Consider the following 26381-nt stretch of genomic DNA (forward strand, 5'->3'; position numbering starts at 1 on the left):
TGATCCAAAGTAAAGTCACTGTAGTCACTCATCAGGCTTGGGATAAAGAATGGCTGTGGAGCCCCACTTTGGGAAGCTTGTGCCTGAGAAGCAACCCTTCCATTGGTCGTCCCTTACAAGTACACACACACACACACACACACACACGCACACGTTCACACTCGCTAAACCCACTGTGGATGGCGTTTATGCTCCCAGGGTTAAATGGCCCAGGCTGACTGTCTGTACAGCCTGACTCTCCAGGTTAACTGTCAACACCTCACTTGACACAAACCTGTCATGTAAACCTGTTGTCTACACATCCCGGCAGGATCCAATGATGTGGCGTAAACAGGAAAAGGAGAAGCCTGACCTGTGGCTGGTGGTAGCACAAGCGGCACAGCTACAGTTCTGCCTGGAAGCTAATTGAGTGACCCGTCTGTTGAGGATGGAACCGCAGAAGTTCTCTTCCATGGTTCAGTTCCCAGAGGGAGCAGCAGAGATGCCGAGGGGCAAATGGGAAGGAGAGAGGGAAGACGTCAGAAAAGACAAGAGGATCGTGGTCTTTTCTTTTGCCTCTTCTTGAAGTCGACAGCTTGTGCCTCTCTCGAGAAAAGATTCATCATGATATGAACCAGACAATGGATATAAAGACGAGTTCTAGGCCTGAGAAAGAAAGGCCCACTCCCCTAAACACTCCAGCTGTGCCCAGCAGACCTCACGGGAGAGGTCTTGGCATAGAAGGTGCTGAACCAATGGAGCAGAACACCACCATGGACAGCATTAGGACACTGACTTCACAGAAGAATCTAACAATGTCTTTCATGAAATCCTTGTTGACAATATGGAAAAAGTGTTGAGCTGAATGAGAAGGTTAGGAAGGTTAGGTGGACTTATATTCAAATGACTGTATGTATCAAGGCATTCACTGATTTAACAGATAGTTATTAATCACCTACTGTGTGCCACACACGATGCTAGATGCATGGGGAAAGTGGTGAATAAGCCAGCTGTGGTCCACGCTTGTCTCTAAGAGAGCTTCTCTCTAAGGTAACCAAGAATTACAATCCAGTAAGTGCTATGACAAAGGAAGTTCAGGGTGCTGTGGTGACTCACAGAAGGATGTGGGAGTCAAGAAAGGCTTCCTGGAGGAATACATGTTTGCTGAGACCTGAAGGATAACTAGAAGTCAGCCAGAAAGAACAGCAAGAGAAGAGGCCAAGTGTGAGGGAAGGCACAGTGCTTGCTGGGGACTTGGATGTTTGGTACAGAGGAGCAGAGAGTGTGTGTGAGGCAAGGAGGGACAGTGCATGAGTCTAGAGATGCCAAGCACGGCAGGTCATAAAGGGCCTGAAAGCACAAGGAACCCAGTGGGATTTCAAAGCTGGTTAAAGTGTAGGGTAGTGGATCTAAGACCACTGAATAAGCCAACAGACTCTGACATTGGTTATTTCCTGCCTAATGTGTTGATGGCAGGGATGGCTGAAGTGAGGGAAGGCATGCTCGTCCCAGGCTCAGATGGCACGAAGCATGCCAGACGACAGAAAGGAAGCCACAAAACTCCACTGTCCACATCTGCGGTTCCCAACCTCAACCACACTGCAGGCCAATAACCACTTACTTCTCTATCACAGACCCCTGGAGCAGGCCGAGGCGGAAGAAGAGGGTGAAATCCATGCCCACCTCCCAAGGATGGATAGATGGGAACAGGCTTTGGTGGTCCAGAAACAAAGAGCCAGAAAAACTGCCTGAAGGTTCAATGATAGGATTTTCCAGGGATAAATGACAGGTCTTGCCTTCAGCCTCGAAAGATCAACTGCCACAGAGAGGATGAGAGAAATGATAGATGGGCAGCGGTGCCTGCATAAAAGACCTTGTGATCTCATGAGACCACCAGCCCTGTATAAATCAACAGAGTGAAACGGCTGCAGAAAAGCCTGAAATAATCCGGGGGTGTTAAGTAGACACCAACGCTGAGATGTGAGGAGAGGATGAGTTTACTGTTTTTAATACATAAGCAGGACTGTGGTCAGCTCTGGACACCATGCTGAAAGAATTCGTTACCTTTAGTCCGGAGAAATGCCTTTATATTTCTGTAGGGTTGCGCTGTGGGACAGGGCGCAAATCCAAACCAGAATCCGGGGGCGGCGTAAGCATAATATTAAGAGCAATGGATAACATTTAGTGAGTGCTTACCATGGCTGTAGTCTAAACACATTACATGCATTACTCATTTAATCCTTATAAAAACCCCGTAAGGCAGGTATTATTATTATTATTATTATTATTATTAGAGATTAAATAATTTGCCCAAGATCACACAGGTGGGAAATGATGGAGGCAGCCCTCAAACTCAGGCTGCTGGATTCCAGAACCTGTGAGCTTATCCACAAGTTAGATTGCTAAAATGTATTCAGAACTTCCTTGGGGCCAGTCACGTTAATGCTCACAATGATCCCATGAAGTCAAATCTATTACTATCCCCATTTTACAGGTGAGGAAATCTAGGCTTAGAGAAGTTAGGTGACTTACCCAAAGTGACACAGCCCGGAAGGAAGGAATGAGAGCTCAAACTCGAGACAGATGGATTTCAGAACCAATACTCTCAACGTCCAAGTCCTACTGCCTTCCCCAGAACTGCAGGAAAACCAATTTTAGGGGAAATTTTGCAACAAAGATTGGAGTCGGCCCATACGTTTGCAATAAAGAACAAAGCACGGTTGAAAAGTGGTGAGTTTCCTGTTACAGGTGGTATTCAAGCAGAGACGAGATATCCACCTATGGGGGGCAGGGGGGGGTCCTCCAGTGACTTAGAACAGTGGTACTTAAAGTGTAGTCCTCAGATAAGCAGCACCAGCATTATCTGGGAACCTATTAAAATGCAAATTCTCAGGCCTCACCCAGACCCACTGAATCAGAAGCTCTGGGGTCTGTATTTTACTGAGCGCTCCAGGTGATTCTGATGCATGTTAACGTTGGAGAAGCGGAGGCCTAGACTGACCCCCGGGGTTCTTTTCAGCGTGGATTCTGTGATTCTTCACCACAGACAGGAAATGTGATGCCTGGAGCCCTGGGAAGGCCTTGGCTCCCTGCTTCTGCTTTTCCGCCCAATTGGGCAGGCTTTTTGGAATAGCATATTTCAGTTCTGCAAAGCAGATGCAGGAAGGCTTTGCAGAAGTCTCTCTCGTTCCTATATTTAAAGAGCTCATCCCTGCAGTGGTTCTGAGAACTCTATAAACCCCCTTCCATCGCAGCCTGTCTGCATCAGTCCCTTTAACAGCACAAGACTTAATTGTCTCCTATGGATTGGAACCCTCTTCACACAAACTGGAATCTTAGCTCCATCTCCCCCCTCTTTTTCCCTCTGCCTTCCTTAACCACCATTCAGCACAGCACCAAAGGATTTGAAGTGGAAGCTGCCACTCCCCCCCAGATATCACTCCATCTCATTATCTCCGATCTGTTAACATCACCATGGGGACTCTCTCCTCCCCCGCTTTTGTGGCCTCATTACCTGGTGTCTCCCAGCAGAGCCAGCAGTGTCTATCCCCTGGGGCCCAGCCTCCAGCTGCAGACCCTCTCTGCACTGGCTTGCTCCGGAAGCAAGCTTGGACTCCACATCCAAGAGGACTGATCAGGACTCCCTGGACCAATCCCTCAAGAGCATCCCACAACCAGGGTCTTCCCAGCTCTGCATACATGCAAAACACATTTCAGTTAAAACGCTGCAAATGTAGGGAAGGACCAAGACCCCGTGGGCTTCAGGTGTGTGATAAATAACAGGCTAGGAGGAGTCTGGGAGCTTCTGGACATATAGGAGCATCCTCAGAAGAGCACCCCTCTTGCTCCCTAGCAGGGAGCAGGTAACTGTGGCAGGTAACTGTCACAGGCTGCCGGAGACATCCATTCCACTGCTGGGCATATGGGTATGTCAGAAATGGGCAGATACCATGTACTGAGCTGCATGGGGTACTGATCACAAGGTTGGCACAAGGCAGACGGTATATAAGAAGCAGATAGCCTCGGAGCTCCGAGTCTGATGGCGGAGGCACAGCCTCCACTGCTGGGGAATCCTTTTCCTCCTAACATTTATTACCAGGCACTGTGCCAAGAGCCTTATATACTTTATCTCCTTTAATCCTCACACCAACCCCGTGAAGACCCTATAAGGTTCAACCATATGAAATTTTTATAGGTCAAATATGGTTTGACCTATAAACCATGGCTGAATATGGTTTAACCCAATATTAATATTTCTTCCTTGTGGATGAGGAAATGGAGGCTCAGAGGTGAAGTGACTTGCCCAAGGTCACACAGCTAGCACGTTAGACTCCCACTCAAACTCAGATCCACCACATCCCATCAAACCCGAGACATACCATCATCACATTTTAAGGTGCCAAGAAAGAAAAAATCCTGCACGTCAACTCGGACTTGACACGTCAGACACAGACTGATGTCGGAGATGTGAAAATGTGGGGCGAAGAGTCAATCTTAGAATCAATGAAATATATTTTTTGACACCAAAAACTTCTTTACTAGAGAAAGCCCTGCACATACCCACAAGTATAGCTACAGCCAAGGCCAGTGAGCATTAGTGAACAAGGTACAAAGGTCAAAGGAAGCAAGGAGAGGAACGTGGGAACCCGAGCTTTGTGGGGAGGGGAGAGCCTGGCTGGCGCTGAGGTAGTGTGGACCCTGCCGGTAATTCTGAAGGAAATAAACCAAGGTAAGGTGGGGGCCGAGCGCTCAGGGGCCCAGCAGCTATAAAATGTGGCTGAAGGGAAACAAAAGCAAAATCAGAATGACCTGTTGTCCTCAAACCTAGTGCCCTTGCCCTCAATCCAGTCTTCTCCCCTCTCTCAATCACGCTCAATTAGGATTCGGTGTCTGGAGCACAAAGAGAAGCAGAAGAAAACAGGGACTTCAGAACAAACACAGGTGGTAATAGGTACAGGCCAGTGAGGCACCTGGGGTACAAAATTTAAGGAGGTGCTCACTGTCACGTTCAGTCATGCAAGAGCAGGGTCACCACTTGACCGCCTCCTTAAATCCTGCTCCCCTGCCGCCTCCCTCACCTCACCCCAGTCCCGCCCTGTGCTGGAGTCAGACTGCTCTCCTCCAACAAAAACAAGAAGAAATGCTGGCATTTGAAGAGCATTTAAGCTTTTTTGAAATGACATCCCATCTATTTGACTCCATGAGGCAGGAAGTCTCATCCCCACTTTACAGATGGGGAAACTGAGGCCCTGGAAAATAACATGACCCCTCCAATCGTGCCTGTTCTGAATCAGTCACTTCTGTGGGCACTCTGAGCAGTGCAGTTTCCCCACTTCGAGAACAGGTCAGTCCCTGCAGCCACCATAACCCAGTCTCCCTGTGTCCCCTGGAAGAAGGAACAAGGTGTAGGAGAAGGGTAGGCGTGGGCTCTCCTCTGCTTTTGCAGACGTGGTATGGGGAAGGGGGGACTGGGCAGCTCTTGCACCCAGGTCCCCACATCCAACCACAGTGTCTGCGGGACAGCAACACATATTCCTGGGCCCAGTGTCAGAGGACCTTACCCTCCTATTGTCCACCAGTCTCAGTTCACAGCAATGCAGGCTCTATTTAGAAGGTTGGAATGTGGCTCTTGCTTAAAAATAAAATGACCATAAAACCTATTAGCCTGGAAAGGATGTTGGAGGGAAGATGGGATTGGGAAGGAAGGGAGGACAAGAACTAATTTGCTGGCCACCTTCTCTGGCCAGGCCACTAGCTGAAGAGGATGAAGGGAGACACAGACATAGGGCCCTGGGATTTCCTCAACGCTCTGATGATGTCTTTGAGGACAGCCTGGTGGCTGCCAGGGTGACATGTAGGCTGGAGTTTCCAGAGTAGAGGGATTCCTGTGGGTGGACTGAACACAACCAAGGGAGAGTCCAACCTTTATTTCGGGCTCAGATTAAAGTGTTAGGCAGAGGGCTTCCCTGGTGGTGCAGTGGTTGAGAGTCCGCCTGCTGATGCAGGGGACACGGGTTCGTGCCCCAGTCTGGGAAGATCTCACATGCCACGGAGCGGCTGGGCCCGTGAGCCATGGCCGCTGAGCCTGCGCGTCCGGAGCCTGTGCTCCGCAACGGGAGAGGCCACAGCAGTGAGAGGCCCGCATACCACAAAAAAAAAAAAAGTGTTAGGCAGAGTCCAGACGCCTGGACAAGTTGGGGTGCAGTCAGTGTACAGTTATGCGTTGCACATGCGGGAGGGGTGGGAAAGACCATTCCTATCTTTCCTCTACAGGAAGCATAACTACCACTTGGTCCATCAGCAAGGAGAGTCTGACAGTGAAAACCGGCACTGGTAGGGTTAAATGTTGCAAAGCTCATACAGCCCAGGCCTCTGAGGCCGCACTCAGCACCCAGAACCATGGGGGGAGGGGGCGTTGCACTCAGCGCATACGAAAATCAGTGCTTCCCATCTTCCGACTACACAGACAGTTAAAAGCACAGGATCTGGGGTCAGGCCGGCGGGAATTCTTATCCTGCATCCACCACTCACTGGCCACGTGATCCTGGGCAAGTGACCTCACCAAGCTTAGCTTCCTCATCTGCAAAATGAAGATAATATCTGCAGGGTGTTTGTGAAGGCTAAACCAGATGGCGAGGAAAAAAAAACGCGACAGCTACATGTCTCGAGCACTTACTAGTCACATCACCAGTCACTGTTGGAAAAGCACAGTCCCGGGCAGCTAGTAAGTGCTCAATAAACCAGGGCCATTGCATTGCAGTTGTGTGTTGTTTTCCTATTTTGATTTCGCTCCAGACCCAGGTGGGGTCCCAGGCAGGAGACTTACGGCCACCTCAGCACAGGCACACTGCCCCCTGGCGCTGCTGCTGGGGAATCAGCACCTGCGAGAAGAGCTATTCCAGCGAACTAGTCCAAGGCCTGTCTGCACCAGGCCCGCCCCTGGCCCACCTGTCCATCCAGAGCTCCCCGGGAGGACAAGCCAGGGCCCGCTGGGGGCAGGCCCCAGAGGAAGGGCCCTGCTCCTGGAGTTTCAGTCCTCTCTGCTGCCAGGCAGGGCCTGGGGAGCCCAGGGCTCCTCTCTGCTGCTGCCCAGCCAAGGGGGAACATCAGCTCTCTTGGTTCCCTCTGGAGGGTCCTGACAAGCAAGGCAGGGCGCAGGTGGAAGCAGAAGGAGGCAGAGGCTGGGGCAGCTGAGTGCGACAGCCTGGACGAAGCCTGGCCTCAGCAGATCCGAAACAGTGCCAGTGGTGGAGCACAACCAGGTCTTCCCCTAAAAGAGCAGCCCTGAGCCTCCTCTGCATATGACCTTGCACGCTCCCACCCCCGAGGATGGGGTTGTTCTTGTACCCATAGGGCATCTGTGCCTCCCCCTCCCCACGGAGGTGGCTGTTTCCTGGGGCAGGGACGCGGGGCCTGTGGGAAGGTGGGGACTCATCTAGCTGTGAAACCTACAATGGCACTGGCAGGGAGGCTCACAGGCCCCACGAAGGATCCTAAAGGCAGCCAAGCAGCCTTGCGTTTTGAAGGGTGGGATGAAGAGCTGCCCCTCAGAGCGCTTTTGAAAGAGCACAGTGGGCTGGACTTCTGAAGTCAACTGTCATGCCGGCAGCAGGGGGATGCGAGTGACCTTGGAAGGGCCTGGTCGGGACACTGTGCTGGCTCACCCCGCATCAACCACCTCTAAAAACCCCAGATCATCCTGACGTCAAAAGACTGTTTAGCGCAGTGCGAGGCAGGCATCAAGAAGAAATGAAACTCCAGCTCGAGAAGGAGGGAAGCCCGGGCTGACAGGAGCAGCTGGGCTAGAAAGTGGAGGCAGAAATTCCGGAAGTTAATGCTTTTTAAGGCCCCTCGGGCCACTCCCAGGTCTTGTCTGAAGCTATTTGCTTCCAGGGGGGGAAACCCTATTGATCTTCATTCAGCGCCTGTCTGCTCAACACGGCGGGATGTTTCAGCGCATCACCAGTCACTGTGAGAAATTTCTCATTGTTTTACGCATAGCAGCTCCCAAACTCAGGAGACGAACGTTCAGGACCATTCGGATGAACTGATCGCAGGAGATGCAGACAGGGCTGACTTGGGAACTCTGGGCGAGGGGACCTCATGTCCCTGGGACAGACTGCAGTACCCGCTACCCCGCGCCACCCCCCTCCTCCACCCCTGCCCCCAGCTCAGGCTCAGAGCCTAGAAACTCTTTTGCTCTGTCTGTAGATGCTCGGAGGGGCCAGTGCTGAGCCAGCCTTTCCCTCCCACCTCCCACCCCTCCACACACATCTGCTTTATGTCTCTGCAGCCATTTGGCTCGGAACCTCCCGCCCCACCCCCCATCCCCGGCTGGCTAGAGATCACCATCGTCCACTCGAGCTCCCCAGCTACCGCCCCACTGTCTGTCTCCCTTTTCAAATTCCAGGCTGGCCCTCTATCCTACAGTATGTATGTAACACGAGGGATGATCTAGCCGTGAAACCTACTATGGCACTGACAGTCCCCACCAGCCTGCACTAAAGGGAACTTTGAAACCACAGAATATCCCCAGCCATCACGGCCAACTCAATAGTTTACAGATGGGAAAACTGAGGCTCCAGGTGGGTGGGAGAGTGTGATTTGACCAAGATGGCTCAGGAAACTGGTGGAAGGCAGAGCAGAAAACCCGGGCCTCCTGGCTCCCAGCCCAGGGCCCCTCCACTTCAGCTTCTAGGTCACGTAACCAGGAAATCCAGGTCCCTGCATGAGGCCACTGAAGCACTGAGAGGACCCATGCATTAAGCTGCTTTCTGTGAGTTAAGACGGGGATCCATCTGAACAATAAGAACGATGATAATAATAATAATAAAATGTTGAACAATATGCCTTGAAAACCTTCAGTAAGCAACACTTGATAACCACACGCAGAATACATCTTCCGCATATTCATATAAAATAATCAATGATCACTTTTTTCCTGCAGACTACAATCCAATTACAGTCTCTCCCTCGCTCTCTTCCTTACTCTCCTTTGTTACTTGCAAACCATCCAAGCAATCAATGCCTTGACCTCTCCCTCTGATAGACACAATTACAAAAAGACAGAGCAATGCAATTCATCTATTCAAGACGGATTGTTTGAACACTCTGTCACACTGCTGAGCTATCCATCTCCTTGTCTAAGAGGAAATTTCAGTCCCCAAAAAAAGGCACAAAGAGAGGGAGCGGGTACGCTGCTCCCCGGCCCAGAGAGCCCCTTGCACACCTGCAGAAAACCCCTCTCCCAGGCTGGTGCTAGGCGACGCCTGCCTGCTGGGCAAAGATTTGGCTGTCAGCGCAGCCAGCTCAGGCACCAGTCTTGGGAACCAGAAGCACCCAGCACACGCCGGAGCCCAATTTCCAAGGCCTCAATTCCTGCGGCCCTAGCCAGAGCCCTGAGATCCCAGGGGTGGGGAGAGAGAGAAAAAGGGAGATGGCATCAGGCCCAGCCAACATGCTGTGTTTGGGTTTCAGCATGAGATTCTCTGCGTGTGTGTGTCTCTCTGTGCCACGTCCACTGTAGCCCCTGGCTCCAGCTGAGACTCCAGCCTGTGCTCAGAAGGACAGAAGTTCAGCTCCCCAGGAAGCTCCAGAGAAGCCCAGGGGCCTCAGAGCCTTCCCATCCTCCATCCAATCCGGCACAGCTCCGGCAGTCACGTTCGGCCTCGGCCCAACACCCCAGTCCTCCGGCTGGGAATCAAACGGGGCAGGGCTCTTGGATATAAACGGCTTGGGCCAACATGCTAATTAATCCTGGGGCTTAATACGAAGAAGATTAGAAGAGAGGAGGGCTTTGCCATCCTTAATTGCATTATTACACGGTGAACCCAAGAAAGGGAGGGCAGCCTTCGGGCTTCCCCTCAGGGCAGTGAGGAGTCCTCCAGTGCAAGTCAGTTTCACAGTAAGAGGGAGCGGGTGAGGATACATCATCCTGCCCCTCCTCAGCTCAGCCTTCCGGGGCTTCCCTCACCTGCTCCTTCTCTTCCTGGGCCCCCAAACACTGCCACCCCTGACGCTGGGCAGGAACGTGCCCATCCCACCCCTGTGGAGGAAGGACCACGGAAGAGGGACCTGCAATGCATGGGCTGCGCGCATAGCACCTTTTGGGTCCCCCTCTTTTCTCCCAAGGGCACCCTACCATGCAGGCCCACAAAAAAAACAGAGGGAAAGAAGCAGGGAATAAAGAAAGAACTGGCCCACTACTAGGGGGCTGCCTGCTCCTGGAATGGTGACCCAACTGGGCGCTGGGGCAGGCAAAGGTGCAGAGATAGAAGAGATATTTTTGTCTTGCCAGGAGCAGACTGGGCTGCAAAGGGTTAAGCCTGGTCGCGCGAGGGCTGTCCCCAGAGTCGGGTGCCTGGATTCCTCTGCCTCCAATGTCTGCCTGCCAGGGTCCTGGGCGTAAAGGGAAAGACCCCAGGGTGGGCAGAGCTGAGGACTGTGCTCTACCCTCGTCCAGATGTCCAGTTCAAGAGGATCTGGAATCCAGGAGAGAGACAGATTTCTGACTGCCTCCTAGGAAAACCTCAAGTGGAGAAACCAAGCTCGACACTGGTTCCCTACACCCCCTCACGGTGCCGGCAGCCCAGAGTCCGAGCCTAGATTAGAGCCACAGGGGAGGAAGGTGGTCCTGGCTCAGCAGAGCTCTGGCCTCCTTGTGCCAGATGCTGGTGGTGGCGCCTCGCGAACCCAGGCGGCCCAGGTCTCCGGCCTGGTGGCGGGCGCAGGGCCTGCGTGGCGGAGGCTCCCGCGTGGCCAGGCCGGGCCCAGCCCTGGCGGTCTCGGGCCTGGAACACTCGGAGGCATCCCGCACAGCCCGGAGCGCTGCCTACAGGATGCCTCAACAAAGTTAAAACCCCGAGTAAGAGACTCTGGCGAGAAGAGACGCGGGGACGCCAGAGCCCCAGAACGCCGCACGCAGCCCCGCCGGCCGCCGCCAGTTGCGGAGGGATTTCGGCTAACTTTAAAATCCACTCGCATCCCTCTTGTCGCCTTTTCTGGCTGCGCTGGGCGGGCTCCGTCGTTCCCTTCCCCCTGCCTGCGCTGCCCCAGGCGGAGGAGAGGCCTCGGCCGCGACGGGTGGCTGGAGCGACCGGCGGGGGCCGCCCCTCCCCTGCCCCGCGCCACGGGGCTGAACGGGGGCCACCGAGGCCGAGGGCAGCCACCGGGAGAGAAGACCGGCCGCCCTTGTCATGCGAAGCCAGATCCTGCGTCCCCGCCGCGGCCGCTCGAGCCCTGCCCCAGGTGGGAGCGAGGGGCCCTCGGGGAACGAGGAAGGAAGAGAAGTTGGCGCCTTCCCCAGGGGTGCCGCTTCGCGGAGAAGCCGGGTCCCAGAACTCGGTCTGCGGCCGGTCCTGCTGGCAATGGCCGGGAAATGCGCCCGCGACTCGGGCTGGGACCGGAACGCTTCGCTACACTCTGCCAGCTCTGGCCTCCCAGAAGCGCGCCAAGGGCCCCTCGCCCGCCGCACCCCGGCTGCCTCCTGTCCAATAAGTAAGGCCCATGACCCCGGCTTTGGAACTTTGTCCTCACCGGGACGAGCTGGTGGTCACCCGGCCCCGGCAGCGCGGAGAGAGGGTGGGAAATCTCTTGGGATCGCGTACAGTGGCCCCCCGTTCCCGCCCCCGCCCGGTCGCACGGAGACCCCCGGCTCCGGGGAGCCCTTACCGATCCGGATGACGTGGGGCATCCCGCGCGAGTCCGGGATCCAGAAGGCGCACACGAGGAGCCCGGCCCAGTATTCCCAAACCAGACTCCGGAGGCGCCGCCAGGGAGCGGTCATCGTTGGGCGCCGCCGAGCGTGCCCGGGGCGCGGCCGTGGCGGGCTCCCTGGGGCGGCAGCTCTAGGCGCGGGCGCGCAGCAGCCCCCGAGGCGCCGCCTGGCCCAGCAGCCCGGCTCCTGAGCGCCGCTGCGAGTGGGGGGCGCCCCGCGGCGCCGCGCACATCTTACTGGGGGGCCGCCCCGCCGGCGCCCGCCCAGCCCGGCTGCCGCCCACGGGCCCCCCGCGAGAGAGGCTCCTGGGCTCCGCTCGGGCTCCTTTCGGACTCGGCTGCGGCTTGCGTCGGCTCGGCTCGCGCGCGGGCTCCCACCTGCCCCGGCTGCCGGGCGCTGGCGGGCGGGCTGCACGCGTCTCCGGCCGCTCCTCCTCCAGCCGCCGCGGATGCTATCGCCCGGGCTCGCACAAAGCCCCGGAGTGGAGTTGCACGCGCGCACACTCTCCCTCCCAGCCCCCTCCCCCGCGCCCTGCCTCCCGCCTCCCGCGCCGCCCGCCGCCCGCGCTCCCTCCGCACACTCCCCCGCGCACACACACTTCACACTCACACCCGCCGAGGCGTACACCCGCGAGCTCACACCTGGGCGGGGAAGGGGACCCGGGACCCGGTTTGGGGAGACGGCCGGATAACGAGGACTCTCCTCGCTTCCCAGACGTCCGCATCCGCCCTGCCGCCCCCAGTCCCTTCGACTGCGAGGGCACGGAGCCTGGGAGCCGGGCGTGGAGCACGAGAGCTGGCACCGCGAGCTGGGAGACGGCGGCAGCCTAGCGGCCGGACAAGCTGGAAGAGTCGCGCCCGCAGGGAGCGGAGGAACCTGGAGCCTGCCGTCTGCGGAGTCTCGTCTTCCAGCTCTCACGCAGCCGTCGCTGGCTGGACGGCGGCGGCCGCAGACTGACCCAGGAACCGGTTTCCCTCCCTAACCCCATCCCTCGTGGAAGCAGAGTTAGAGTTGGGGCTGGGACTCAGGGGAGACGGAATTCAAAGCGGATTGTCCACGCTGGGCTAGGGGAGCTGCAGGAGCTGGTAGGGGTTGGAGAGCCCAGGCCAGACCCTCTGCTGTGGAAAGCAGGACTGGACCATGCACCAGAACTATAGGGGCCTGGCAGGAAGATGGCTAAATCCTTAGATGCAGAGGGGCGGCTGAGATGCACGCTGGTACTTCCCGTCCCTCTTCTTCAACTCTGCAGGAGGGGCTGGCCCCCTCCCCCATTTCTCCTGAGAAAGAATAAAGAGAAACTGTAATTTTCCGTGGGGTGGAGCAGGACCCGTGGGGGAGCAAAATAGAAAGGGTTAAAAAAAAACAACTTGTTTATTAGCAATAATAAATATTTTTTTCAAGTGGCGCTGGGTGTCGAGGGAAGGGAAGGGCTGTGGAGCGAGTCTGGAACAGGAGGCAGCGAAATACGCAGTTAGACGAGTTTAATGACCTTTTTGACAGAGACAGAGTGGTGCCCATACAGTAGATAAATAAACGGATCTGTCACCTGGCAGCGGCTAGGCTGTGTGTGAATTTATTTTTCTCATTTAAATAATTTGATCTATTCCATCATTCCAATCTCTCCCATTTGCCAGCTGTCTGGTAAAAGCATGGTCCCAAACATCTGAAAGGCAAATCTTTAATTTTCTTACAAATAGACCATGAGTCGGCCTCTGTGTGGCCTGTTCATGTCCCGGTCTTTTCTTTCCCTCCCTGTCCAGGCATAGGAGACTATGGCATTGTGTGGGGGTGTGAATACTGCAGCACGGCCAATCCTGCCGCTTGCGGAGGGACTCCCTCCCCCCTGAAATGGGGGTGACTGTGGCTGTGGAAGGAGCAAGAGGGGAGATTCCCAAGGATCTCCTCTCAAAAAGGGAAAGAGGTGCTCTTGAGGGCATCCCCCAAAGATCCGCCAGCAAATGGAGGTTACCATTTTTTTTTGCCGGACGTTGGGCCTTCCTCGTCCTCAAGCAGGAGGGGTTGGTTTCCCAAGCAGCCACTGAAAAATGTTGCCCGGGGGACCAGAGGGAAGGACATGCAGACCAGAGCCAGAGAAGCAGCAGCTGCCCCCTCTTGATAGAGAGTAACGGGCCCCAGTGGACACCGGCAAGGAGGAAGTGCAGGAGGAGGGAGCAGAAGCGCCGCCCCCCAGGATAAAGCTGAAGGAGCCTCTTCGTTCAAGAGCAGACGCTCCATCCCATCACTTATCAGCTTCCACAGCTGGTTTAGTTGCTCCAAGGAACCAGAAAGTCCAGGCTGTTCACTAAGGAAGAAAATTCCAGTGCCCTGATAGGGAAATGGAAAGGAAATGGGCAGGATCTGAACGCAAGGCAAAGGATGCAAGGCTAAAAAGGCATCACCAGCAATGCCCAAGGATGGTTAGGGGCTGGGTAAGGGGGAGACAGCCTGGATGCTAGGTCTGTATTGGTTATCCTGCAGGCAGCCTCTTGCCATGAGAGGGGCAGGGTGGCGGGGAAGCTGAAAAGCAGAGGGGTAGAGGTGTGACTCCAGGCAACGGGCAGATCTGCACCCCAGACCAGAGCCTGGGAAAGGCCAGTGGGAGAGAGAGATGAAGGGAGGGGACCAAGAAGAGGAGGGGCAGCAGCCTCCAAAGATGCCCAGAAGGACAGTGGTGCCGGAGAAGCGAGTGTAGGAAGGCAGAGGGGCGATCTGAGGATCCCAGGGCGTGAGAGTGTGGCCCTGCCACCCGCAGCCCCCTCAGCACCCCCGGGGAAACAGCATCGGCGGGCCCTTGCTCCTGCTGCATCCCACGGTGGGTGGGAGTTAGCCAGCGCTGCGGAGGGAGGCTTTCCTCTGCTGCCACGTTGGCTGCGTTGGGAAAAGCCTCCAGCTGCAGAGGCAGTGGGGCTCGGTCTGCAGACCTGGCCGCCCAGCTGGAACCGCGGGGTCAAAGGGAAGCCGGCTTCCCCCAGCCGAGGACAGGGCCTTATTCTGGACCTGGCTGCAAGTCACTCTGTAACACAGAGGTCTCCCCAGGCTGACAGCAGCCGGCTCCCTCCCAGTCAGGGGAGGGTGGGAGGCATTACGACAAAAACATTAGCGCTGATAATAATGACCACTAGTACTTAGTACGTGTTTTCTGTGTTCCCGATGAGGTACCACTCAGCACACCTCATATGCATCCTGTCATCTCACCGGCTCACAGCCCTCTGATAGGATCTGCGTGGTTTTTGCATTTTACAGTTGAAGACTCCGAGCCTCAGAGAGGTTGAGAGGTCCAAAGTCACACAGCTAGTGGGTGATGCTTCTCCTCCCCCTCCCTCTCCCTCCCCCCTCCCTTCCTTCCTTCCTCCTTCCTCCTCACTCCTTCCCTCCTCCCTCTAGTTATATCACTGCCAGGCTCTGTGAGTGGGGAGCTGCGGTCCCCGTGCCAGCCTATCTGCACCCTAAGCTTGCAGGCCTGACCCTTGTCCTATCCCACCTGGACTAAGCAGGGAACAGGCTCTAGCAGAAGGTCCTCATCACCTCTGCTGGAGACCCACTGGGGCTTCTGGCTGCTTGTAGAAACGCTAAGGGTGGAATAGGATTTGTGTCCTTTACTAGAACAAACTGGGGAACTCCGCTGTCCCCAGCTCGTGAGGAGGAACCCGCAGACCTCTCTCCCCGCCGTCGTGCACCTCTCCGGGCTGCCTTGCCACCAGCAGGCACCAGGGCTGGCAGGATCTCAAGCTGCATCTCCAGGGATTGGGAGCCGCCAATCCCGGCTTCTCGAGTTGTTGGTAAACAAGTCTACCCACCAGCCAGGCCTCCTCTCCTCACTCCCCCTCGAGGCAGTCAGAGCCGGATTTATGAGGCCTCCCAACCTCATTCAGACTAATGAAGCTTTTCATTCCAAAATAAAAGGGGCCACTGTCTGCAAGGACAAGTTCTCCCGCATTTCATTAACATGCCCAAAAACGGCTGAGCTGGCCCAAGTCGCTGCCATCGAGATTCATGTCTCCCACCGGCTCACAGGTGGGGATGGGAGAGGAAGGAACCCTAGGCTGCTGGCCCCCTCCCAGCCCCTCCCGAAGCTCCTCCCCTGCTTCTGCCCGGTGGGAGGGGGCCCCAGTGACAGCCAAGCCAGCTCATTTGGAAGAGCCCCCTGTGTGTGTGTTTTGTGTAGACGGGTCCACTCCATCCCTCAGTCCCCTCACAGTCGCGGTGAGCGACGAGGCCCTGGGCTCGAGTTACCGAGATTCGTGATCTCCGCTTCCCCAGGAAACCACCGAACACAGGCATGTGGTTGCTGAGTGCAGATTCCTAGGACTTGAGTGCCCTCTGCTGAAGCCTGCCTACCTTCATCTCCCTTCAGACTGCCCGGCGGCGGGCGGGCTGCTGGCGGGGCTGGACGCTGCAGCCGGGGCTCTCGCCACTCCCCTAAGCGGCAGCTACACAGCAGCCCGGTGCGGGCGGGCTGCTGGCGGGGCTGGACGCTGCAGCCGGGGCTCTCGCCACTCCCCTAAGCGGCAGCTACACAGCAGCCCGGTGCCAGTGCGCCCTCAGAGGGCCCTGGTGAGAATGGGGGGAGAAGCTACCTTGCCCCCATCTCACCCTGGAGGGCAGCCGGGACAAGAAGCTGCCAGCCCTTTGCCTAATCTTTGTCACCTGCCCGAGCAGGAGGTGGGGGGGGGGGCGGGAGAGGCCTCCCTCATACCCACTTTTTGCTTAACAGCATCCTGTCCTCAGCAAAGTTCATCCATGCCAACCACAAGAGCTAAGACTTGGCCCTTCTCAGGACACCGGGACCTGCCTCTTCACCCAGGGATGGGAACCCCTTCATCACCCTGGGGCCTGTGTCCCTCCTCCCCATCCCAAGGAGGAGGAGGCACAGCAGCGGCCGGCTGCCACCTGAGCAAGCCCTGTGAGGGTTGCATCACCTTAAATTTTTGTCAATAGTCAAGCAAGTTCGTTCCCACTGAAGTCAATTACTGTGTTTATTGTCAGCTTAACCCGCTGCTGCGAGTTATTTCTCAGCAGTGAGGGGGACAGGTAGGCCAGCCACCAGAGATCTGTTATTTTCCTGACATCTGCATTTCAATAGTTTGGGTGCAGTTCTGGTGGAGAAGTAAATGCTAAGGCAATCCTGTTTGTATCTCTACATAATGGAACGGTCTCCAATGGTTCGGAAGCCGAGGGGGTTCTGCTGCTGCAGGGGGAGGGGAGGAGGGGAGAACTGCCCGTGAAACCATCACTTCCCCGGGTCTGTGGGCCCCGGTACCAAGGGTGGGGGTGAGAGTCACTTGCTCCCTCATTGGAGTCATTCAGTCATTTCCTGATTAACTTATTCATGGGATCCCTCGGTCATTCACTAGATATACCTGCAGCCACACTAATTCATTCATTTGTTCATAGGTCATGCACTCAGTCTTTCACTCTTTACTGACTCATTTACTCAGTCCCTTACCCATTCATCCTCTCATCCATTCATTCAGTCATTCCTAATTCATTCAACCACCTAATTCCTCTTTCACTCATTCATCCATCTATTCAATCTTTTGTTTAATTATTTGCTCGCCTATTCCCTCACTCATTTGCTCATTCATCCCTCACTCATTCACTGACTCACACTTACCCACTCACTTATTCATTCATTCATTTACTTAGTCATCTACCCTTCCATCAGTCACTCAGTTGGTCACTCACCCAGTGATGTACTCAGCCCTTTGCTCAATCACCCACTCACTCAAAGACTCACACGTTCATCCACTCACTCACTCATTAACTCTGCCATTCATGCGCTGCCTCCCCCGCAAGACTGGACAGACACTGCCTGCTTCTCTTGTCTTCAGCCTTCAGCGTGAGCATCAGATACCATCCAACTTCATGGCACAGCCCAGGGCACCCCAGCACTGCACTGAGCTCCCCAGTCAGCCACCCAGGCTTCATGGCCCCGTCAGAGCACCCAGCTCTCGTATCATCCGCTTTATCATGAAATTCAGCAACCTTCAGGATTCAGCTGACCTACCTGACCCTGGAGTTGGTCTGGGCATTTGACTTGCTAGCAAAGACCAAGGCCCAGAAAGCCCCAGAGCCAGGGTCTAATGATGGATGTCATATTAGAGGTGCCCCATGATGCTACCACGCCGAGCCAGAAGCCACACTGGCTTCCAGTCACATGATCTCTTTGTCCTTGGAACAACCAAAAGATGAAGAAATGAGCTTAGAGGAACCAAGTAACTTGCCCACAGAGAACTTGCTGAGGTTGGGGGTGGGGCGGAAGCAGGGATGTACTTGGCCCAGAGTGATGGGGTGGGGAGGTAGATGAGCAATTGAATGATGGGAGACTAAGTGAATGCATGAATGAATAAGTGAGAGAAAGCAGATGAATGAACAAGTGAATGAATGAATGAACGAATGACCCGTGCCCAACAAATAAGTGGCCAAACTGAGCTCTGACTCCAAGTCCAATGCTCTCAGCTGCTTGACACCCTGCTCCCACACCCTGACCTTATAGGGGGTAGTAAGAGGCAGGGGTTAGAGGCGGAGGTGGGACAAAAGTAAAGCGTAAGTCCCGCAACGGTAGATGTTTCTGGAGAATTACCCCTTTGGAGGCTGTGGCGAGCAGTTCTGTCTGCACCTGTCCCCCCGCGGGCAGGAAGCTGCCGTCATCCCTCCTCAGAGAGCGAGAGACAGAGTGAAATGCGAAAATCCAGGCACTGAGCGGTAAGAAAATAAACAAGTGAACTTCTCCAAGTTTGCCAGACTTCCCTGCCCAAGGCCAGCTTAGTTAAAGTTGATGTCGAATTTTTTTTTTTTTTTTTTACGTTTCAGTGACCAGATGTAGAATTTTAAAGCGGGAAAATAATTAGGGCAAGTGGTAGAAAAGAGAAAGGAAAGAAAACATGTCTTGTTTTGTGTTTTGCTCACTCTTAATTATGCCACAGACTGTCTCTCCTGTGGATACCATCCCAAGCCCGCCCTCCGCCAAGATTCCAGCAGGTGGTAGCCGCGTGAGCGGCGCGGGCACACCTGTGCCTCTCTGGCACGCAGGTATGACGCTTCTCTGCCCGCAAGACATGCGAGGCGGCAGGCAGCCAGGCTGGGAGTGGAGAGGACCACGTGCCCTCTACACTCAGGTGGAGGACCCGGGGGGAGACGGGGACAGCAGGCTGTTGGGAAGAGATGCTGCCTCCCTGCCCCAGGGCCAGAGGGGCATGGGCACTGGGTCCCTGACTCACCATGACGTCAGACCTGGGCTCTGATTGGAACAGTCTCAGCCCCCACCTCAGGACACAGTGGATCCCCGGTGATATAGCCCCTATCCTGCCTGGATCTAGGAAGAGATTTTCCTCCAGCAACTGTCAAATGTGGAAGGAAGTACTGGTGTTTGTGCCCAGAACGGGGCTGGGGGTGGCCAAAATTCCAGCTGCAGCAGGTGCTAGAAATCCAGCTCACCCCACACGCGATCACTCAAATGTGCTTTGCTCTCTTGCTGCTCTTCCTTCTGGTGCCTTGTCCACAGCAGTGAGGGCACAGAGGGGGCGAGCACCAGTCTCAGGGAGCTGGTCAGAGGCAGCCTGGAACGAGGAAAGCTACAGATTCCTCTGCGGGAAGGAGAAGGGGCAGATTCCTCAAGATTTCGTTGAACAGGGTTGGGCAGGCGTGCCTGAGAGCACACCTGTCCCTGGTGCTTTACACACAAACACTCGAGTACAGGAAGATGCCTATGCTATTACACACACACACACACACACACACACACACACACACACACAGAGCTATGAGCATCCACGTAGGACTAATGAAAGTGGGAACTCTGGAGCCAGGCAGCTAGCTTCACATCTACCCTGTCTCTTACCTAATTTTCTGTGCCTCTGTTTCCTACCTGTTACATGGGGATAATAATAGTATCTGCCCTGCAGGGTTGTTGTGAGGATTAAATGAGTTAATACACGGAATGTGCTTAAAATTGTGCCCAGCACATGGTCAGGGCATGTTGTACTTAGTGATTAGCTCTCTCTGCTTCATGGACGTGTCGTGCTCCTGAATCCACCCTGGGGAAAAAAATCTCTTTCCGGCAAGCCTGCAGTACACGTGCATACTCCTCACTCCAGGCCCTCCAGGGTTCACTGGATGTGTGTGAATGCAGTGAGGAGGAGCTCAGAGGAAGGATGCATGTCAAGCCATCCCTCCACTCCCCTCCCGCACACACCCACATGATGAGGGCTGCACCCGCAGAAGCTGTGGAGTTGCTGCGTGTGTGTGTGTGGGGGGGGTGTCTCTTTGTTCATGCAGTGGGCAGGCTGGCAGCCAGGAGGGAAGGGAAGCCTAGGACTTGAACCCCAAACCTGCTATCAGGTTTGGAAAATTCTCCAGGCTTCCTCCTCCCCATGGAGCCCCCACCCCTACCCACTTGGACTTCCTCCTGGTCCTGTCCTTGGTGATGTGCCTGACCCCTCTCTGCATCTCAGTCCAGGATCTTCTCATCCCCAAGGGCACTTCCCAGCCTCTAGCCTGAGACTTAATTCAGGAGATTCTATTTAGAAAGAGAACAGGCCCTTCCCACCCCATCCGGAGCAGGAAGACTTCAGAAACCTCAGGGAGGTCCCGAGGCTCGGAGGCCTAGTTTCCTCGCCGCGAATGCTGTTGTGTCTCCCAGAGGACAGAGGGAAGGCAGCTGCGGACGGCAGCAGGGAAAGGAGGCTTGGGTGGGAGCCCTGGACTGGGGATGGAGGAGACCAGGCTGCAGGAGCCAGACCCAACTCTGTGTTATCTCTGAGGCAGCAGGAAGACGGAGTGTTGGGGAAGCAGGTTCTGCCAATCAGTTAATCCCAGGCTCCCCTCTTCCACCTGGGTTGCGTTGGGTTGAATAAACAGGACAGGTGCCAGTGGCCACAGCCTCATTTCTCTGATTTGGCTTCATTTCATTCTATTGACTCAGCTGGCCGAGTCCCTTTGCTTTCAAGCTTGTGCGTACGTCCCTTCCAAGCACCAGGATGTCAGAGACACTTAGAGAAGCCCAAAGCTCTGAATGGCTTGAGGACAGATGAGAACCAAGGGATGGGGACAGAGAACAAAATTCTGATTCCTGTTCTTCAGGGATACGGGGGACTCTGACATGACCCTCTGGCTCTCCCTGCCAAGTGCAGGAGGTTCCCTACACATCAGGTCAGGGGACTGGGGCCTTGGATGGTGGCCTTAGTGCCTGGGGAAGAGAGGAGCATGACAGCAGCTAGGATGGGGCCCTGGGTGGCTGTTTACACAACTCTCCTGGGTGCCCCTGAGAGAGCGAATGTGTGGCATGTGCCCCAGGGGGCCAGGAGCCCTTAGCTAGAAGATTATCACCTTCCTGGTCCTTGCTTGTGTGACCAGAGACCAGGAAAGAAGGGCAGGGGTATGGACAAGAATTCCACAGCCCATGGTGGGGAGTCGAGGGCCGGGCTTGCGTCTGCACACATACCATTGAGCAAAAAATAGAAACGATTTTGCAGATAATTCAAGGGAAAGCACTTTACACCAATCACACTTCAAGCTAGTTGCAAATATCTGCACAGCTGTTTCCCTCATCCATTTGTTTGTTCTTTTGCAACAATCGTTACTGGAGACCCACTGTCATGGGGAGACAAGAAGGGCTGAGGTGACTTGGGAGGGCCGCAGGGTCACAGGTGGAGTCCGTGGGGATAAACGGTGGAGGTCAAGGGGCACAGGTAGTGATGAGGAGATGCAGGTAGGGAGCGTGGGGTGACAGAAAAGGACAAAAGGAATATGTGGAGAACTTGAGGGGACATGTGAGAACTTGAGAATCCACAGCGGGGACAAAGGGACAAACTAGGGTTGACCAAAGAAGGAGCTCTTGGGACCCAGACTAGAAAGACAGGTAGGAGCTGTGGTGACCCAGGGAAGAGCAGAGGGAACAAAGCTGGGGGCTTGGGAGGAGGACCTTCCCCTCTAAGCAGCTCCCAGCCTTGAAGAGGAGAAGAAACACAGATGAAGGCTGTCAGGAGAAGAGGTGGGATGGAGGAGAGGGGAGGGGGAGGAGATGAAGAAATATCTTAGCAAGAGTAGCTTCTGAGCCACTAGGAGTGGAAGGCCAAGCTTAGCGTCTGCTCCTGAGAAGATGTTTGCAAAGCCAGATACCTGGGGTCCCACCTAGGTTCTGAAGGGCCGTCCACACCCCACAGAGAAAGGAAGCCCGGGGCGGTGCGTGCACAGGGCACCCACTGTGTGCTAGGTGACCAAGTAGTCTGTGCCCCCCTGTCTACATGCCTTTGAGGAGCTCTCAGGACTCCTGGAGAGCCAGGCCTGGAAGCAGCGCACTCCAGGGATGGGGCCAAGCGCTGTAATAGCAGGCGGGTGGAGCCGGCGCTGTGGGAGCCCCAAGGAGGGAGCGCCCTCAGCGAAATCCAATGGCTTCCTTGATAAAGATGAGAGAGCAGTTTAAGCCCAGCGAAGCAGCCTCAAATCCAGGTGAGCACTGCACAAGCTGCTGCAGGATTTATCCACATTGCCGTCCTTTCCGCTCACCTCATCCACCAGCCCTGCGGAGTCAGGCTCTGAGTTCCCCGCCCCAGCCTGCCCCGACCTCCGACCTCCGAAGCTGAGCTGTCTTGCAGAATCACCTGGGGGATTTTTTTAATGGCTTCATTGAGGTTCATTTACACACCATAAAGTTCATCTGTTTTAAGTACAATTTGATGATCTGTAGTCAATTCACCGAATTGTACAGCCATCGCCGGGATCCAGTTTTAGAATATTTTCATCCTCCCAAAAGCATTCCTCCCGATCTGGGGGACTTTGACGCAGTGATTCTGGGGCAGACCTGTGAATATGTACTTGAACAAGTTCCTGGGGCATTCTGGGACTGTGGTGGTGTTTGGGGACCTACCAAGTCTAAACCATGGTTGGAGGGATCTTTCCAAAGGGCAACACCCGGAAAGGATGCTGTTCTACTCAAACCCTCCCCGTGGCTCAGGGAGAAGTGTGTCAGGTGGAGTGGTGATAAGTCAGTAGTAATCAGACACATTTATTGGTTCTTGCGTCAGGCACCACTCTGGGCACTTTACAGGTTTTCACTCTTTTAATCCACACAACTACCCTATAAGGTAGGTACCATGATTCATTCTGCTCTGCCGTTGAGGAAACTGAGTGAGACACAGCTAGGAAGTGGTGGAGCCAGGTTTTGAATCCAGGCCACCTTCTCCAGTTCTCTTAACCGCTAGACCACATCACGCTTCACGTGCTGTGCGCGATTTTCCTCTTCTGTTACCTCCATGGCTCCCTTCCCCTCCCCCACTTGCCTCACCCCTCTCCAGCCCACACAGGCCATCTCCTCTTTCATGCCTTTGAGTCTTTGCACGAGCTTTCCTAATACCTAGATTTTCCTGTGCCCTTTTCTCTTTTGGGAATTCCTAGCTAGGCTTCAAAACCCAACTTCCATGTCAGCTCCTTTGTGAGCCTTCCTAGAACTCCCCCAGACAGAGTTAACTGTTCCCATCCCTGTGTTTTTCCTGCCCTTTGCACACATCTCAATTAAGGAGTAGTTCTCTTCATGCTGCATTTCATGCTGTGTCCCAATCTGTCTCCCCAACTTGACTATGATCTTCTCTAGATTGGGGGGGGGTGCGTGTAACTGCTTTATCTCCATCCCCGCCTACAGCGCCTGGTGTATATAATAGGCTTGTTGATCAACAATGGTTCAGCCAGGATGGGGAGGGTCGGAGGTTGGGGTACTGCCCTCCCATCTCATTTTAGCCCCCAGCCCCAAAGGGTCCTCTCCCAGGGTATCGGGCCCTCCTCTCACTGGGTCACAGCTGCCACTTTTAAAACTGCAAAGGACAACATGTCTCAAACTGCAAGCGATGTTGTTTATTCTCCTCTACATCCTGGACACTACCAAATGGCCCGTTACATAAACACTCAGTAAACACTTGTAGGAATGAGCCAGTGTGTGAGTGAGTGAGGCCCCATCCTCTGGGTTCCCTGACAAGGACTCTGTCTGGCTCACGTCCTCTTTCCACTTAAAGACGCCTGGATCTTTCCTAAATACACTTATGCAAGAGGTTAATTCAAGTGCTTTCCAGCTTAGCAAGCAATAAACAACTTGGTGTCGCCGCGAGTTGTTCTGCGTGTCATATTTATAGATCTGAAGTGAGGCGGGGGCGGGGATCGTTATTAAGTTACTGGGAATGTTACGTGCCCTTCCTTAATTACTTTCTTCCCTTTGATTAGATGTTGGGGGGAGGGCTGTCCTAGGGAGGGGGACCGGAAATCACTGCAGAGAAGAAAGGTGTTGGTGGCATCCTGCCATCTGATAGGACGGCAGGCATCGGCTGGAGTCAGGTGGAGGAGGAGGCCATTCCCTTTCTAGAGGCCCCTGTGAGGGGGGAATTCTGAGAGCTTTGTTCACTCCCTGCCGTCTCCGTGGTCCTTCTCTCCAGGAGCCCTATTTTCCCACCCTACGCTTTCCCTCCCAGTTTCTCTCTTTCCGTGTGCTGGGAGCTGATCCAGCCTCCGCCTGCTACACATGCCCCTCTCCTTCCTGAATGCACTCAAAGGTCATAGGATAAACTACTGTCTGGGACACACAGCCCCTTTTGCAGTGGTGTAGCCTGGGGACCCTGGACACCTGTTCCCTTGGCCTGGCAGGCCAGAAGCTTGAGGACAGTGCCTTCTCCCCAGCAGAGGTCCATCTCTATGCCCCCATCCTCTCTGGAGGATCCCTAAATCCCTTGCCTGGAGACATCCAGACCAAGTAATAATGTGTGCAGGCAGAGTGCTTGATTGACCCCTTGATCTGCAATGGTCCCCACCGACTCCACTGACCCCACTGATCAGCAGGGGTCCAGCCTGGTGACTCTGGGAGGCACTAACTACGATCCTTGGTGAGTGGCCGGCCCGTCTTGCACAGTGAGGAAGCAGTAGCAGCAGCGTTTGACGTCCTCGAATCTTTCCCTGGCACCACTGCAATCTGAGTTGCGGCAGAGTTTTTGCAAACTGAGAGCGTGAGCCGCCGCTTCCCAGGATGGACCAGAAGCCACGGGGGCAGCCAGCACAGCTGCTCTGGCGGCATCAGGCATCTGACAGTGGGGAGGGTTCCTGCAGGACCCAGTTGATGGGTGCCCAGCGGGGCCCAGCATCCCTCACACAGGCTGGCTGCTGGTGCCAAGTCTCTTCCTCCTCTCCTCAGTGCCTGTGGGGAGACGCGCTCCAAACCCAGCCCATCTGCCGCATTTTCCCGAGACTCCCGATATGATCCAATTCCGCACACCAGATGGGAACTAGCATGTACATTTTGGATGGTGATTAGTGTTTTTGTTTTTTTCCCCAAACGCTAGCATTAATGGAGCTCCTTCCTGAAAGTAAATTGGAGAGACTTCAGTTTGATGGAGTCTCGTTGACCTCCACTTCCCTGCCCACGATGAAAGCAAGCGTGAATTTCCCAGGGTCTGGGTGCAGGGCCCTCCCCAGACCTCAGCCCATCTGCCATGGCCAGGGCCTCACGCTCTGCAGAAAAAAGCTGCACAGAGGACAGGTCTGCCAAGCTCTGCGGAGCCTGGTGATTTCCAGGGCAAATAATTCCAGGTGAGGGGTCCCTCAGCGATGGAGTGATAGGGCCAGCCAGACATTCTTGTAAACATTATTACACACCCATGAACTCTGACTGAGCAAGGGAGTTAGGATTTGACCACTGGATCTGGACTTTTCTCAAGTATTCTGACTTGAGAGGAAGTTCATATATGATGCCAAATTCTTAAGGGCTAGAACTTGGGTCTCTCTATGCGTTTGCACCCACACATGGTATGTGGCTGGATCAACAGATGCTTGCTTGCTGAATGAGTGAATGGATGAGAAGAATAAAAGTATTTCAGTGTATGCAGTTATATGCAACACTCATTTTCCTCCGTATTTGCAAATTTGCGCACACAAACACGTACACGCTACTTCTACCCCCAAACCAAGGAACTTTAAGAAAATACATATTTTATATAATACTATACATATCTATACAATATATAGAAAACATATATATATAACATATATATTACATAAAAGACACTGTGCAGTACTTTCACGTGTTGTTTTGCTCCGTTTTCATCATACCTCTATGAAAACCACGTCGTGGCTCAGAGAGGTCGAGTAGCATGGCCAGGGGCCCACAGGTAGCGAGCCTCAGAGGGAAGAGTTGGGTTAAGGCATAGTTGGCTTCCAAGACATGGGAGCAACCTAAGTGTCCATTGACAGAGGAATGGATAAAGAAGATGTGGTACATGTATACAATGGAATACTACCCAGCCATAAAAATAGAATGAAATAATGCCATTTGTGGCAACAGGAAGGACCTAGAGATTATTGTACTAAGTCAGACAGAGAAAGGCAAATATCATATGATATCACATATCATATTATATGTGGAATCTAAGATAAATGATACAAACAGAAACAGACTCACAGACATAGAAAACAAACATATGGTTACCAAAGGGGAAGGGGGAGAGGGATAAATTAGGAGTCTGGGATTAACAGATACACACTACTATATAGTAAATAGATAAACAACAAGAACCTTCTGTATAGCACTGTATACTGTATAATATCTTCTAATAACCTATAATGGAAAAGAATCTGAAAATTTTTATATATATGTACATATATACGTATATAACTGGATCACTTTGCTATACACCTGAAACTAACATTGTAAATC

The 26381-nt window shown here is 54.3% G+C and overlaps 1 protein-coding gene across 3 annotated transcripts in view; it reads right to left on the reverse strand.

Moving 5' to 3' along the window:
- The window catches only part of GRIK3 (glutamate ionotropic receptor kainate type subunit 3), a 232522-nt gene extending 220658 nt beyond the window's left edge, over positions 1 to 11864 (reverse strand). For all 3 annotated transcript variants that reach the window (XM_067725529.1, XM_067725528.1, XM_067725530.1), the window contains exon 1: positions 11650 to 11864. In XM_067725529.1, the coding sequence (XP_067581630.1) occupies positions 11650 to 11764 (115 nt within the window). In that variant the 5' untranslated portion in view covers positions 11765 to 11864. The remainder of the gene's footprint in view (positions 1 to 11649) is intronic.
- Between the last annotated feature and the right edge of the window lie 14517 nt (positions 11865 to 26381).

Source organism: Pseudorca crassidens, chromosome 2 (genome assembly GCF_039906515.1).
Source record: "Pseudorca crassidens isolate mPseCra1 chromosome 2, mPseCra1.hap1, whole genome shotgun sequence".
Lineage (NCBI taxonomy): Eukaryota > Metazoa > Chordata > Mammalia > Artiodactyla > Delphinidae > Pseudorca > Pseudorca crassidens.